Source organism: Uranotaenia lowii, chromosome 1 (genome assembly GCF_029784155.1).
Source record: "Uranotaenia lowii strain MFRU-FL chromosome 1, ASM2978415v1, whole genome shotgun sequence".
Lineage (NCBI taxonomy): Eukaryota > Metazoa > Arthropoda > Insecta > Diptera > Culicidae > Uranotaenia > Uranotaenia lowii.
The window spans coordinates 91,834,867-91,847,672 of NC_073691.1; the positions used below are offsets into that span (position 1 = coordinate 91,834,867).

The window sequence follows — 12,806 nt, forward strand, 5'->3', positions numbered from 1 at the left end:
ACAGTTCTATCCACACTTTATGCGATGTGTGTTTTACCCTTTTACGACTTGAAGCGATATGATGATAAATTGGCGATTTAAGTCACCCTCAATGCGAGGTGTGTTGAACTCTTGTACGACTTGAAGCAATCTGACGATGAATTGGCGATCTAAGTCACCCTTTTTGCGAGGTGTTCCGAACTCTTGGACGACTTGAAGCAATCTGTCGATGGATTGGCGATTCAAGTCACCCTTTATGCGAGATGTTTTGTACTCTTGTATGACTCGAAGCAATCTGACGATGGAATGTCGATTTATGTCACCCTTTATGCGAGATGTGTTGTAGTCTTATACGATGTTGAGAGATTTTAACATCGATTGACAACTTGAGTCACATTTTATAAGATGTGTGTTGTAAGCTTGTACGATATGATGCAATTTGACATTTGATGGACTCTTAAAACGATATTTTATGTGAGTTGGGATGTACTCATGTACGATTTGTATCATAAAACGATTTTGCGGACCATTTTATGTAGCATTTTATGTGTAATATTGTGATAGAAATACGACGCTAGGAAGAAATAAAATTAATTGATGATTTTAACTGATTTTTATTATAACTAACATTGAAATGCACTAGGGGAACATGCCCTATTATGCGCCACCTAAGCAAATCGCTGATTTTCTATGTATTCCACGAACAAATTGTGTTAAAATTGGGTGTAATCGTTGAAGAAAAGTGTTTTCTACAAATTCTTATGATTTTTCATTACTCAAATTACTATAGTTTCTTCAAAAACATGATTTTTAAAAACCATATTCAAAGCCACAGAACAAAACTGTGTTGCGAATACGCGCCGCTGTGTATTCAATACGCGCCTAGCAGCCGAACACACCCGAGAGCAGCCGAAGACCGAAAACACACCAATACTTACAGACACTTTGACTGAAAAGAAAATCAAAGTGGACTAATAAAAATTTAACAAAAAATGAAAAATAGATTTTTTGGACTGAATTAACGCTCAAAATATGGTTTTAGACTATTTGTTCATTTTCAATGAAAATTGGTCTTTTTGGAAAATTTATGCTATTTTCAGCCTACTACGATTGGCGCGTTATAACGAGCGCATGGGCCGTGATAGAACATACCCATGAAAAGCATACCTTAGCGAGTTCAGTATGATTTTTTAGCATAAAATCATAATTTAGATTCTCCTCTATCGATGTGTCAGAAAATATTGTCTTATTCGTTTTTCTCTGCTTGGTGACACCTTATTAAGAGTGTTTTAAAACTTAGATCGAAATGAAGAAAAACCTAAATTGTGAAATTATCACGACACAGGGGCATTTTAAGGAAAAATTCATACTTGCCAATGACCAAGCACAGCATTTAAAACAAATTGGTAATATTTTGCAGGCTTAAAATGTTTCAGATTCTTCAAAACAAGAGTGGCGCGTATTAGCCACATGGAGCGTTATATGAACTTTTCCCCTACATATATTTTCGTAGGTACCGCAACCGGACATTGTTCCGCTCGCTACTTTCCTAACTGCCACCGCCTCCATGCCTCCCTCAGGATCTTTGACGCCTCTTTCTTCCGGGTTTACAGCGGAAATTGCCGGGCCACAATTCTGTCCGTGAACATTCCTTGATACTCGTAGTATGCACATGCAAATCGCCGTGTAATTATCCGGCGGGTTTTTTTCTGCTGAGCCTAGCCCAGAATGTTCCATTCTGGGAAAAAAAAATTCTGGGAAATGGTCCATTCTGGGAAAAAAATTTCTGGTAAATGGTGCATTCTGGGGAATTTTTTTCTGGGAAATGGTTCATTCTGGGGTTTGATTTCGGGTATTTGTCATTCTGGTAAAAAATCATTCTGGGCAATGGTTTTCGGGTAAATGGGATACAATCATTTTTGACAACACAAATGACGATGTTTCAACATTACCATGAGCATAGTTATTTCAAGAACACGAATTGTGTAATATTAAAATATCATGCGCATGGTAATTTTGACACCAGGAAATTACTATGAGCTGTCAAAGTTCGCATAGTAAAAATACTATGTCGTAGTATTATCGCCCAGAATTTTGGTAGAAAATACTAAATCATGGTTGAAAATACTAAATGATGGATATAGTAAAATTATCATGAGTCTGAATTTGAAAAACCCATGCAATTTTTTTCCGTGTGGACACTAGAGTGCCCAAATCAGCCGACTTATGAAAATCTTATAAATTGCAAGCCAAAATTGATCCTAGGCCAAGCACAAAAAAAAAGCTAAATTTGGGGGATCTGACCACGGAAATAGAAGGCGCAATAAGCCTGAAATTTGTATGGAATTATAAGAAATGTTGTTTGGAAGAAACATGAAAACCCTGTTTTGCGCCAATTTCTTAAGTATCTATCGGCCGATTTATTTTCATTAAAGTTATTCACGAAGATTTATTTGTGACAAATATTTCGCCTCAAGCCCAATGGGACCTTGGGACGAAAAGCGTTTTGATTACAATAAAATGTTTCAAAAATTACCTTCTGAAGGGTCAATTACGGAAAATACATGAATGATCTGATTTGTCGACGCTTAAAAACCCATTTTTGAAGCTTAATAACTGTATTATGATAACTCTAATCAAAATGCGTTCATCAGATGAAATATTTTCATAACTAAGCTTTAGAAAACTTAAATTAAAAGAAAAATCGGTTGATAAACACCAAAATTATTGATGAAAAACTGTTTTTTTTTATTATCCCGAACAAAATCCACATAATTCTATATATTGTTGCACAACCTCTTTCCATAGTATAATCTGGCCCAAATGTTGCATGGGAACTTTGCTAGTGTATATTTTAATATGTTTCATTTTGTTATTCAGTTTAAAGTTTCTTTTGTATAATTTAATGTGAATACGGGGTTCGATTTGGATTTTCTAGGAACATTCTTTGAGATGGAAATTTCAATAAGGGACAGTTTTTTCTAGAATAATTTTATTGGAAATATGTTTTCTAAGAAGGTCTTATAAATTTGTTTGATATAAAAGTTAATCTATAAAATTTACCATGTTTCTAGATACTTATTTTGTTTGAACATTACCGTCAACTGGGGCAACATGCAACAATTTTCAATTTCATTGGCTTCTAAAAACTTTATGTTCACAGTTAATCATACCTCTTATGCATTAAAAGTTTCAAGGTTGACGGGACATCAAATTGGCGTAGTCAGAAAAATTATTGGTTCCTTCAGTTATTTTTAATTTTCTAAAAACATGCGATTTTCATCCTCCTCAGAAAATGGGGTAACTTGCAACAAACTATGTTTTTGATAAGAAATCTTATGAAAACGTATGAAAATAGTTTTCGATAAATTTGCGATGAATTCAAGATCATTACGCATGAAAACACCATTTGCTGTGATTTTTTGTTTTGTGAAAACTTATTTTCACATTTTTCCTGAAAATTAGGGTGTTGCATACATTTAGGGGTAAAACAATAGTACTAAAAATTGAAAAAGCCGAAATCATTAAAAAAAAATGTTTGGATGAAAGAAATTTCAGTGTTTACTAACGCGTGATGCAAAACAATCATATTCCAGCATTTGGATATGAGATTTACAAGGTGTTTCTTTGATTTGCATTTTGTTGCATTTTACCCCACACTGGTAACTGAATTATAAAAATATTTATTTAAAAAAATTGAGTGATTTTTCGAAAACTATTTTTACATCAATAGTGTTGGTATAGGATGAGGAAACCAGTATAAAGTTTGTAGGTGATATTATCAATCCAATCCTTCATACTGGGTATAGTTTTTTACGGCATCGAAAAATGTTAAAAATTGTACATTTATTGTTCGATTTTTTAAATTTTATATGAAAATAAAAAACTTTAAAAAACTATCTCAGGATGCTTTTCTAGCATCAATCCAATCAATCCAATCCTTCATACTGGGTATAGTTTTTTACGGCATCGAAAAATGTTAAAAATTGTACATTTATTGTTCGATTTTTTAAATTTTATATGAAAATAAAAAACTTTAAAAAACTATCTCAGGATGCTTTTCTAGCATCCTGAGATAGTTTTTTAAAGTTTTTTATTTTCATATAAAATTTAAAAAATCGAACAATAAATGTACAATTTTTAACATTTTTCGATGCCGTAAGTATGTCCAGAGATGTTAAAATCGCGAGTCTACATACTCGCACTTTGCCCTTCTTTGCAGAACGATTTTATTTCGTTAAACTCAATCTGCAATGATGCTATCTAAAGTTCAACTCGGAAAGCATCAGGAAGTAAGCTTCGGGTAAACTCGGCAGGAGTAAACAGCAATCGGGGGAGAAACATCAGCGAAGCAAACGAACAGTACAGCGAATTAAAGAAAAAATCGTTTTCGTTCGGCAGCCGAACACATCAATCGGACAACGCATGGGGGCGTGGCTAAAAGTGATAGATACAAGGGAACGGGAAACGAGCGAGAGAAGGGTGCGAGGAATGTTAACTCGGTCCGTCGGGCAACGATCGCTCGTGAGCATTCGTGTACGGTAAGCTTCGTTCTGTTGTTTCATTGGTGTGATTTTATTCCTGCGAGGAGGGGAAAACATCAACTCGGAACTGCACGCTAACTTTTGGCTACCCCTTAACGGATACTTTTGACCCGTTATTCAATAAGACTGGGAGAACTCCTTTTTAAGGATAAAGCGACTGTACCCTTTAAGGGGTACTCAGCTTGATAACGCTTCAGCGGATGAAAATTACCCCTTATTTGAAACGCATGTAGCGGATAATTACCCCTTATTTGAATGGCAATTTCAGGTGCAGTTTATGGGAAATATGTTTGCTAGGAAATAAATAACAACCAAATATCACATTTCATTCAGTTTATTGTAGTGGAAATAATTTAAAACTTAAAATAGTTTTGTATCGCCATCACTTTGTTTATCATCAAAGTTAACCCTCCGCGATTCGGATTTGAACCATGCTTCGTCTGTCTTATCATCGACGTACTCCGGAACTATGCAGTGCTGAAATAAAAATTCAAAAATTTGATTTCTGAAAGAAAACAATGTGAATTTTCAATGAAATACTTACAATCATTATCCAGTTTAACAGACAAAAAATAACGCTTTGGATTTGACAACATCTAAAACTACCCCTTTTGAAGCGAATCAAGCTTTTTGAAATAAGGGGTAATATTGATCCGATAAAATGACCCGTTATTTGACAGATCGCGAGGGTTCTCAATAACGGGTCATTTTTACGCCTTTAAGGGGTAGCCAAAAGTTAGCGTGTGTTATCTTTGTTTTGTGTGCAATCACGTCATGATTGGAACGAAGATAAAAGGTGTGTTCAACAGAACTCAATCGAAATCAATTGAAATGGATTGACAGCTGATCAGCTGTTTTTCCAATTGACTTCGATCGATTTCTATCAGGCTGCTGAATGAACAGTCAGACACTAATACTAACATACAGGCGCAGGAAAATAATTATTATGTTTAAAACATGCGATTATGAAAATAAAATATAGTGGATCAATTTCATATTTTATTAAAAAAATGTTCGTGTTTCACAAGATAGATCAAATTTTTCTATTTCCTTCGGTGGGTCTTGATGGTCACTTCCTAAAAATGAAGTCCTGAAAATGAAGTCCTAATTTACATTTGTATCACAATTCTTGTGCAACTTTAGCCGACTGACACCGACACCAACGAGCAACACCAAAACAGCATCGACCTATACCACCAGCACCGCACCACCGAAACAATACGAACTCTCCTGACACCACTTTCATTTTCACAACATTTGAGCTTGTTGTGAGCAGCTGCAGCAACTGATCCGACTGACACCCGTCACACCACTATAACTCAGCACCACCGGCACAGCTCCACCAGCACAGCACCACGACGCTCCACCGATTGACTACACTTTCATTTGCACTGCAGTTAGTCAAAAACAAACCCAGTCAGCTGTTTTTGACAGTTGTCAACTGCATGTGTGTTAGTGTAATTGAAACCGATAGAAACGAATCCTGCTCTCGAGCTTGATCGATTTCGATTGGTTTCGATCGACTTCGATTGGCTTCATTGAACGTTAATTGGATTAGTTTCGATCACAACATTGGCTGAGTGAACAACAATTCACCAATCGAAATCGATTGAAACCGATTTCAATTGGCTGTTGAACGCGCTTAAAATCAATCTGCACACAACAAGTTAAACTCGGAAAAAATCAGCCGAATGATTCTTTCCGAGGCGAGCACATGTGCACACTCACATAGCGGTCGAACCATCCTTAATTCACTGTATCGAAAAATGTAGTGCCTTCTCTATTGGGTACTACTTCTTCAATACAGTTAATTGATGCGGGACAAAGAATTTAGCATGTGGTCAAGCTTCTATTTCAAATGCTCTTCGCTCTTTTCACCACCTTAGAATTTTCTTCTGATCTTCTATCCGTCTTTCATTTCAACTCTTTAACCCTCACCGATAAAGCCGCAAATTCATTTCATAAAACAAATTCACGGTGATTTCTCCTCTTAAAATATTAAAAGATATCTTTAACTCATTACATAAAATTAAAAATTGAATCTGTGTGGTGTTATCTAAATGTTGCATCCAACCCCGCTGTTGCATGATTCCCCGTTTGACGGTATGCCAGCAAGTAATAGAAGCTATCGGCATTTTTTTTTTCTTATTCTAAAATAGATATATGAATAATTTGATATTTTTGCAAAATTTTTATTCATATCACCGATAGATAGATTTGCTTTTTTTATTGATGAGAATTTCATTTTTATGATAGTGTTCAAGATGCTCGATTTCATACGTCTTTATTAGAGACGTTTTAAGAAAAAAACACGTTATTGTTTGAGGTTAATTGTCCCGTCTCATCTGTACACGCTCAGCTAGTGTGTGTAAGAAATGTCAAAAACAACAGTTTAGAATAGGGGCATGCTTGATAGCGGTACGTTATCTAAACAAACGGGAAAATGCTGCATATAGAGTTGTTTTCAACCCTATAGAGTTGGTTTAAAATTACTCATTCTATACAGTATTTTCTGAAATTTCTTTATTTGAAGCTGCTAAGATGACAACGTCTTTTTTTTTGGTTTTACAGTTGGTTTCTCAGGGTTCAGTTTTTTTCGTAAAAATGATAATTATGCACAATTTTTTGGAATTTAACGAAAAAATCATAGAGCCTTCAAATTCAAAGCTTAAGCTACGCCTTGGTTCATCAAGGAAACGCCTAAAGGTATACTATAACTTTGGCAGTTTCCCTCGCCGTAGCATTGACACAAACCAACCCAGCAAAGAAGAGAATAACAATTTCGCCCATCTCTATTTCGCCTTCTTGTTTGACATTTTCGCCGCGCCAGCCAAAATGTCATTCATTCGGTGCGTTTTCGATTTGCCAGTCGCAGATTTCGAGTTTTCGGTAAGCTATTTTTTCGAATTGGAAAATACATTGGTTCGCTTTTAATCGATAGGTTTATTACAGCCTTTCTATCGCAGCCGCTAATATCTACCCAAAATGACTGCCTGGAGAGCTGCCGGATTGAAGTAAGTAATGAACAAAAACAGCCATGTTTTCCTTTGGCATAATGGCTTCTTTACTTTTCGCCTTACGTAACCTATTATTCAATGGCCCGATCTCTGGATCCAGGACAAAGATGTGGAGTGCTTTATAAATTTGTGTTATTTTTTTTTTTTTTTTTGTAGCTACATCAACTATTCCAACATCGCCGCCCGCCTCCTGCGGCAAGCGCTGAAATCGGATCTGCGAGCTGCGGCTGCCAGGCGGAATGAATCCCACATCAAGTTTACAAAGTGGACCAACGGAAAGCCGGAAAGTGAGTGGATTCTGTTCTTGTTTTTTGTTTCTTTATTTTATCCACAGGTTACCCGAACAGTATGCGGATCATTCATTTATTACATAGTAAATTAAATATTATTTTTTATTCCATGACAAGTTAAAAAAAGACATTAAAAATATTCGACAATTTTTGGCAATTGTTCATTCAGTTATCCAAATTTAATTTAGCTAACAATAAGAAAGTATCTAGTAACAATTGTGTAATACATGAATGTTCTCCCCGGAAATGAAGATTCGTGATTACAGCGATTACCGTATTCTAATGGATTTCAGATGAAAAGTAAACATGAAACAAGCTAGTAACGAACGGATTCGGCGTTCGTCATCTGCTGCCCCATAATGGGTGGGTGGTACCAGTAAGTCGAAGGGGATCGAGGTCACCCTCGATTCGTAAACTGTGGTTTGACAAAGCATTGTGGTTCCGTTTTTCGAAAATCAAAATCTGTCCGTGCATTTGAATTCCGAACTCGCCAACATATAACCCAACGTTCAAAATTTTGTCTTATTCGAACCCGCCTGAGAGGACTAACCGTTTGACAAAACATAGAATTGTGTTCAGTTTGTTCCCAGAAAGCGCCTTTGAATGATAACTTAACTCTCCAGTTTGAAATTTTAATACCGTGTAAATAATTGGTCATAGTTTTCTGCTCCAAATTACGCAAAATTCGATGTGTTCTATGAAGATTCTAACATTTGAATATGTTTCTTTCTTTCAGAGGCCGTTAATTAAATCGGGCGATGAACTAAGCCGTAGCGTGTAAATTGGATGAAATGCAGAAATAAGAAATAAAGTTGAAGAACATTCTTACGTTGGAAAGGTAACTGTTACTTATATTATATATTTTTAGGAAAGAAATTCCATGAAAATCGTTCCGTTTTTCCTCATGTGTCTTGAATATAACTTTGGAATTTTTTTTTCGTATATTTCACAATAATTGTCTTGTTATCTAATATTGTGGAACAAAATAACGCATAAATTCGTATAATATTCATTTTACTTTGCAAAAAAATATATTCTCATAAGAACTATGTTTATAAAGTACAGAAAATATTTTGAGCTGGTCATAAACCATCACCGATTCGAAACAACGGACTTAAATTACAAATCAAAAACACATTACCCTACGCTATACCATCATTTTGTTGCACAATTCATACTTCTAGGAAACCTATATTTTTCTTATAAGAGACACAATTGTTGTGCTTGTAAATCAATCCACTCGCTTGGGCCCTTCTCCAACTTTTGTATTGATAATGTATTTGAGGAGATTGTCACCGACTGCTGAAAATTGGTCATCAGCCTTTGGTAGGTCTTTAAGTTCAACTGGAATGCCTTTAATGTATTCCACTGTCCCAAGCTTTTCATTCGGGAAGACTCGATTTACGGTAGCCAGCAATGCTGGTACATCTTTTTCAAGCAAATACAAGCACGCATTTGGTCCAGCATCAAAAGTGTAAGCCACCCGGATACCGCCGTTAAGATCATTGAACCGATGAACCATATTAACGATGGCATGCGAAACGTCATTCATGTAAACACACGGTGGATAGGTATCGAGGCAGACTGCGTGGAATTGATTGCTGTCCTGCATCGTGATCTTACCGAAGGTTTCGAAATCTTTCCTTCTCAAAGCGTCGACCAAATCGGCCGTGTGCTTGGGAACGCAATGCTCCGCTCGGAACTTCAGCAGCTTGGAAGTTTTCACACTCGTCGACATCCCTCCGGTAGAACTAGTTTTCTTACGGGTGTCGTTGACGACCAGGATGATGATTCTCATTTCTGGCCAAAAGTCTGCCGGTGTTAGCTGGACTGCTATCGAATCACTCCCATCGGCAAGCTCACCCTTGCGCCACTGCACAAATCCGGAATACAAGCTACGACACGCGGACCCACTACCCTGACGGGCTACCGAGGAAATCTCTTCTTGCTCGATGCCGTACAGACAAGCCAACGAGTAGACTGGAAGACAAACGATTTTCAGTTTGGAAAAGATTGATTCTTTTTATTTCACTTACCTAAACAGGCATATCCGGATGCACTGGAAGCCAGTCCAGCTGCCGTGGGAAAGTTGTTTTCCGTTTGTACATGGATTTTCCACTTCAGAAGGTCCGGTTTGCATTTGCCTGCTAGCTGTGCACGTTTCTTAACTGGAAATAGTTGGGAGAGTTATGCTGGCTGACCTTCACATCAACACAACTTACGCTCTTCGAAACACCGCAGAATCCGAGGGTTGTCAAACGATTCCTCCTTGCCGTTGAGAACGATTTTGTTCTCCTGATAGCTTTGACAGGCACTGACTGTCGTTTTTGTACAAAGCTGAAATCCAGAACACAATAGGAGGTACCCAATGAATATTTAGTCGGTTCATAGTGTATCTAAAAATCTTCAAACTTACATGATCGGTGGACAACGTAGCGCTGACCGAATCATTCAACGGTAAAATGAGATCCTCATCACGCTTACCCCCTGAACGCGTAGGAGAAAAAAGAAAGAAAAATAAGCACAATCGCTGTAACTGCAATACGCAACTTTTTCAAAAGAGAAAGTTTACGAAAGACTCAAACTTACAATACTTGATAACGGCAATATTAACCGGTGCATTGCAAGTTACAGATTGCATTTTTGTTCAGATATCGGAAAACCTAAATTCAGATTCCAGCTACGTGGCCTACACACGTAAGAAAGACAGACGACGCTCCCAGAAAAGATGCTGACTGGTTATCGACAAATGTGAGAAATATTTCCTCTGTGTCTACACATCCACGCACGAGTCAAGCTAGAATGCAACTACCTATCTACCTGTTTTAAGTCTTTCGTCAGCTCTTCAACCGTGTGGAGCAACGATTTATTTACATTTCTGATTCCGTATTTCGGACTTTCTCTTTCGGCCTGGGTTGCCAGGTGCCCAGATTTGTCTGTAAAACCAAGACTTTTGAGCCTTCGTCCAGATATTGGTCAGACACAGATTTTGCCCAGATTTTTGCTGAGAGTGCCCAGATTTTACAGACTTTCAAAATTGTGTGATAAAATCAATATTCATGTATCGGATTTGATCCGTAAGTGGCAGATTAGACTGAAATTTGGCTTGTTTTCATTGGTATTTGCCCAATCATTCATTAAACTTTTTTTTTTAAATAGGATCGGCAATGGTACTTGGCAGGAAACAGTGTTTGTTAATTGTTGTACAGTTATCAACTCGAAAATAACCCGAACACCATAGCACAAACACCACCCCCCCCCCCCCCCGCTCTCACGATTCATCAAATTTAAGTACCAAATTTGTGATTTTCCTTATGCACAGACACACACAGACTTTTTTTGGAAATTGCTCAGATTTTTCATCCTCAACACCTGGCATCCCTGCTTTCGGCTCTTTTTTGGGTAGGATTGTTTCACTAATGACGCCTCATTTCTAGCCGATAACAAGCCACTATGAATGAAAAATGGAACGTCGTTTGTGGAGAACCTTTAGCAGTATTGCGGATTCGCTAAAAATAAACAAAACGGACTCAATAACAAAAGAAAAGTTATAGTGCGATTTTGATTCGATAATAATATTAAATGTTTTGTAATCTTTATTGTCGATCTTTTTCTGCAAATTTTGATACATTAGTTTCCTCAGAGATGCGATTGAAACTTTTGATAAAGTTAATGACAGAATTTCTATCTGCGCTGAACATAATTGCGCTCCTCAAATTGAGCTCAGTCCCCAATATTTTTCCCCTCCAAAGCGTGTCACGCTGACAGTGACATAAGTGGGGTCGAACCGTTGAAAAACATCGCTGGGCATGAGCTTCCCCTTAAAAAGCACGTGGTTTTTGCCTCCCCTTACGAAAGCACGTGCGTTTGTTTACGTATTTCCACCAATCGGAGCGTTTGTTATTGTTAGCGGCATCAGCTGTTTTTGACGGGCTGGCCAGCTTTACCGTTATCGATTTTTCCCGTTTCATCGATTGGCTCGACGAAACTGAAAATCGAACGAAAAACTTTTTCGGCTGTGTCGCAGTGGTGACTTGCTTGAAAGAAAATTGTGAAAAAAGTGTGCAAATTCGAACTGTTCCACTCCAGATGCAGCCACTAGCGGCCGTTAATCATGGACTTGGTCGATTCAAGTAGATATAGCGAGAGTTTTCACGAGATTTTCGTAAGAAATCTCGCAAACAGGTATTTTGCTCAATGAGCGAGTGATTTTTCTTTGTGAAAAATTCAACTTGGGGTTTCACGTAAGATGTGGTACTATTGCTTTCCAAATTTTGTTATTTTTCTCACCAACGCTGCAGGAAAAGTAAGGATGATAAAATAAAGCGTAAGGAACGTGGTAATCAGGTAACTCTGGTAAGGCGTGTTTGTGCAATTTGAATGTCAGAACTAAAAATGGCCGCCATTTTTCAGTCAGGAAAACCCACCCCTTATTTTTACCACCCGTTCGAACTGTCAAACGGGTGCAAAACAAGGGGTGTAAAAGTTCAATGAACTTTTTTGATCGATTGTTTTGGTTTTGGCAGCGATGCCAGTTAGTTTTTACATTTTCAGTTGCATTGGAAGTGTTTTGGCGGGAAAAACTTATTCCTTTCTGTACTTCAGGATGGTGATGCTCTTTCGTCATGGATTGAAATTGCACCGAACGCATCGAAGTTTGCGGTCTACAATGCGATTCGCTCCGTTGTGCTCGAGGTCGAGACAAAGAACTTCAAGAGCAATGGATCCGCCGCCGGTGTAGCTACATCGTCAAAGCTGATTAAACCCTTCTGCTATCACCAGAACTCCGGAAATGACAATGAACAGAACTGCCTTTCGTGCAAGGAGAAGTCTAAAGATCTCGGTGGTCCTTTCAAGGATATACCTGAAGACGTGGACTTTGATTTCGAAGATAACTACGAACAAGACGATCAACCTCACTTCAACGTTCCGAAGGTTTTTATTAGATTATATAAAACTAGTCTAAATACTTAAAA

At 37.5% G+C, this 12,806-nt stretch overlaps 3 protein-coding genes across 8 annotated transcripts in view; 2 read left to right on the top strand and 1 right to left on the bottom strand.

Annotated features, from left to right (window-relative positions):
* The first annotated feature begins 7,316 nt into the window (after positions 1-7,316).
* On the top strand, positions 7,317-8,672 carry LOC129738892 (protein stunted-like). Of its 2 annotated transcripts, XR_008735672.1 has the most exons (5): positions 7,317-7,412; positions 7,476-7,537; positions 7,697-7,827; positions 8,124-8,206; positions 8,567-8,672. XR_008735672.1 is itself a non-coding variant. In XM_055730209.1 (4 exons), exons 2-4 carry the CDS (start codon positions 7,509-7,511, stop codon positions 8,578-8,580), a joined length of 174 nt encoding a protein of 57 aa, XP_055586184.1. In that variant the 5' UTR covers positions 7,317-7,412; positions 7,476-7,508; the 3' UTR covers positions 8,581-8,672. The 2 variants fall into 2 exon arrangements, 1 of the variants encoding a protein (XP_055586184.1); XM_055730209.1 differs by lacking the exon at positions 8,124-8,206.
* A 155-nt stretch (positions 8,673-8,827) lies between these two features.
* Positions 8,828-10,749, bottom strand: LOC129757302 (diphosphomevalonate decarboxylase). The gene is made up of 5 exons (XM_055754480.1): positions 10,420-10,749; positions 10,247-10,317; positions 10,053-10,167; positions 9,867-9,998; positions 8,828-9,810 (listed from the first exon to the last, which is right to left on the bottom strand). The coding sequence occupies exons 1-5, from the start codon at positions 10,469-10,471 to the stop codon at positions 9,062-9,064; spliced, it is 1,119 nt and encodes a 372-aa protein (XP_055610455.1). The 5' UTR covers positions 10,472-10,749; the 3' UTR covers positions 8,828-9,061.
* Positions 10,750-11,826: 1,077 nt separating this feature from the next.
* The window catches only part of LOC129740122 (E3 ubiquitin-protein ligase highwire), a 151,994-nt gene continuing 151,014 nt past the window's right edge, over positions 11,827-12,806 (top strand). For 4 of the 5 annotated variants that reach the window (XM_055731724.1, XM_055731725.1, XM_055731728.1 and 1 more), the window contains exons 1-3: positions 11,827-12,015; positions 12,132-12,186; positions 12,436-12,765. In XM_055731724.1, coding sequence (XP_055587699.1) covers positions 11,945-12,015; positions 12,132-12,186; positions 12,436-12,765 — 456 coding nt within the window. In that variant the 5' untranslated portion in view covers positions 11,827-11,944. The remainder of the gene's footprint in view (positions 12,016-12,131; positions 12,187-12,435; positions 12,766-12,806) is intronic. The other variant, XM_055731727.1, reaches the window with a different exon arrangement.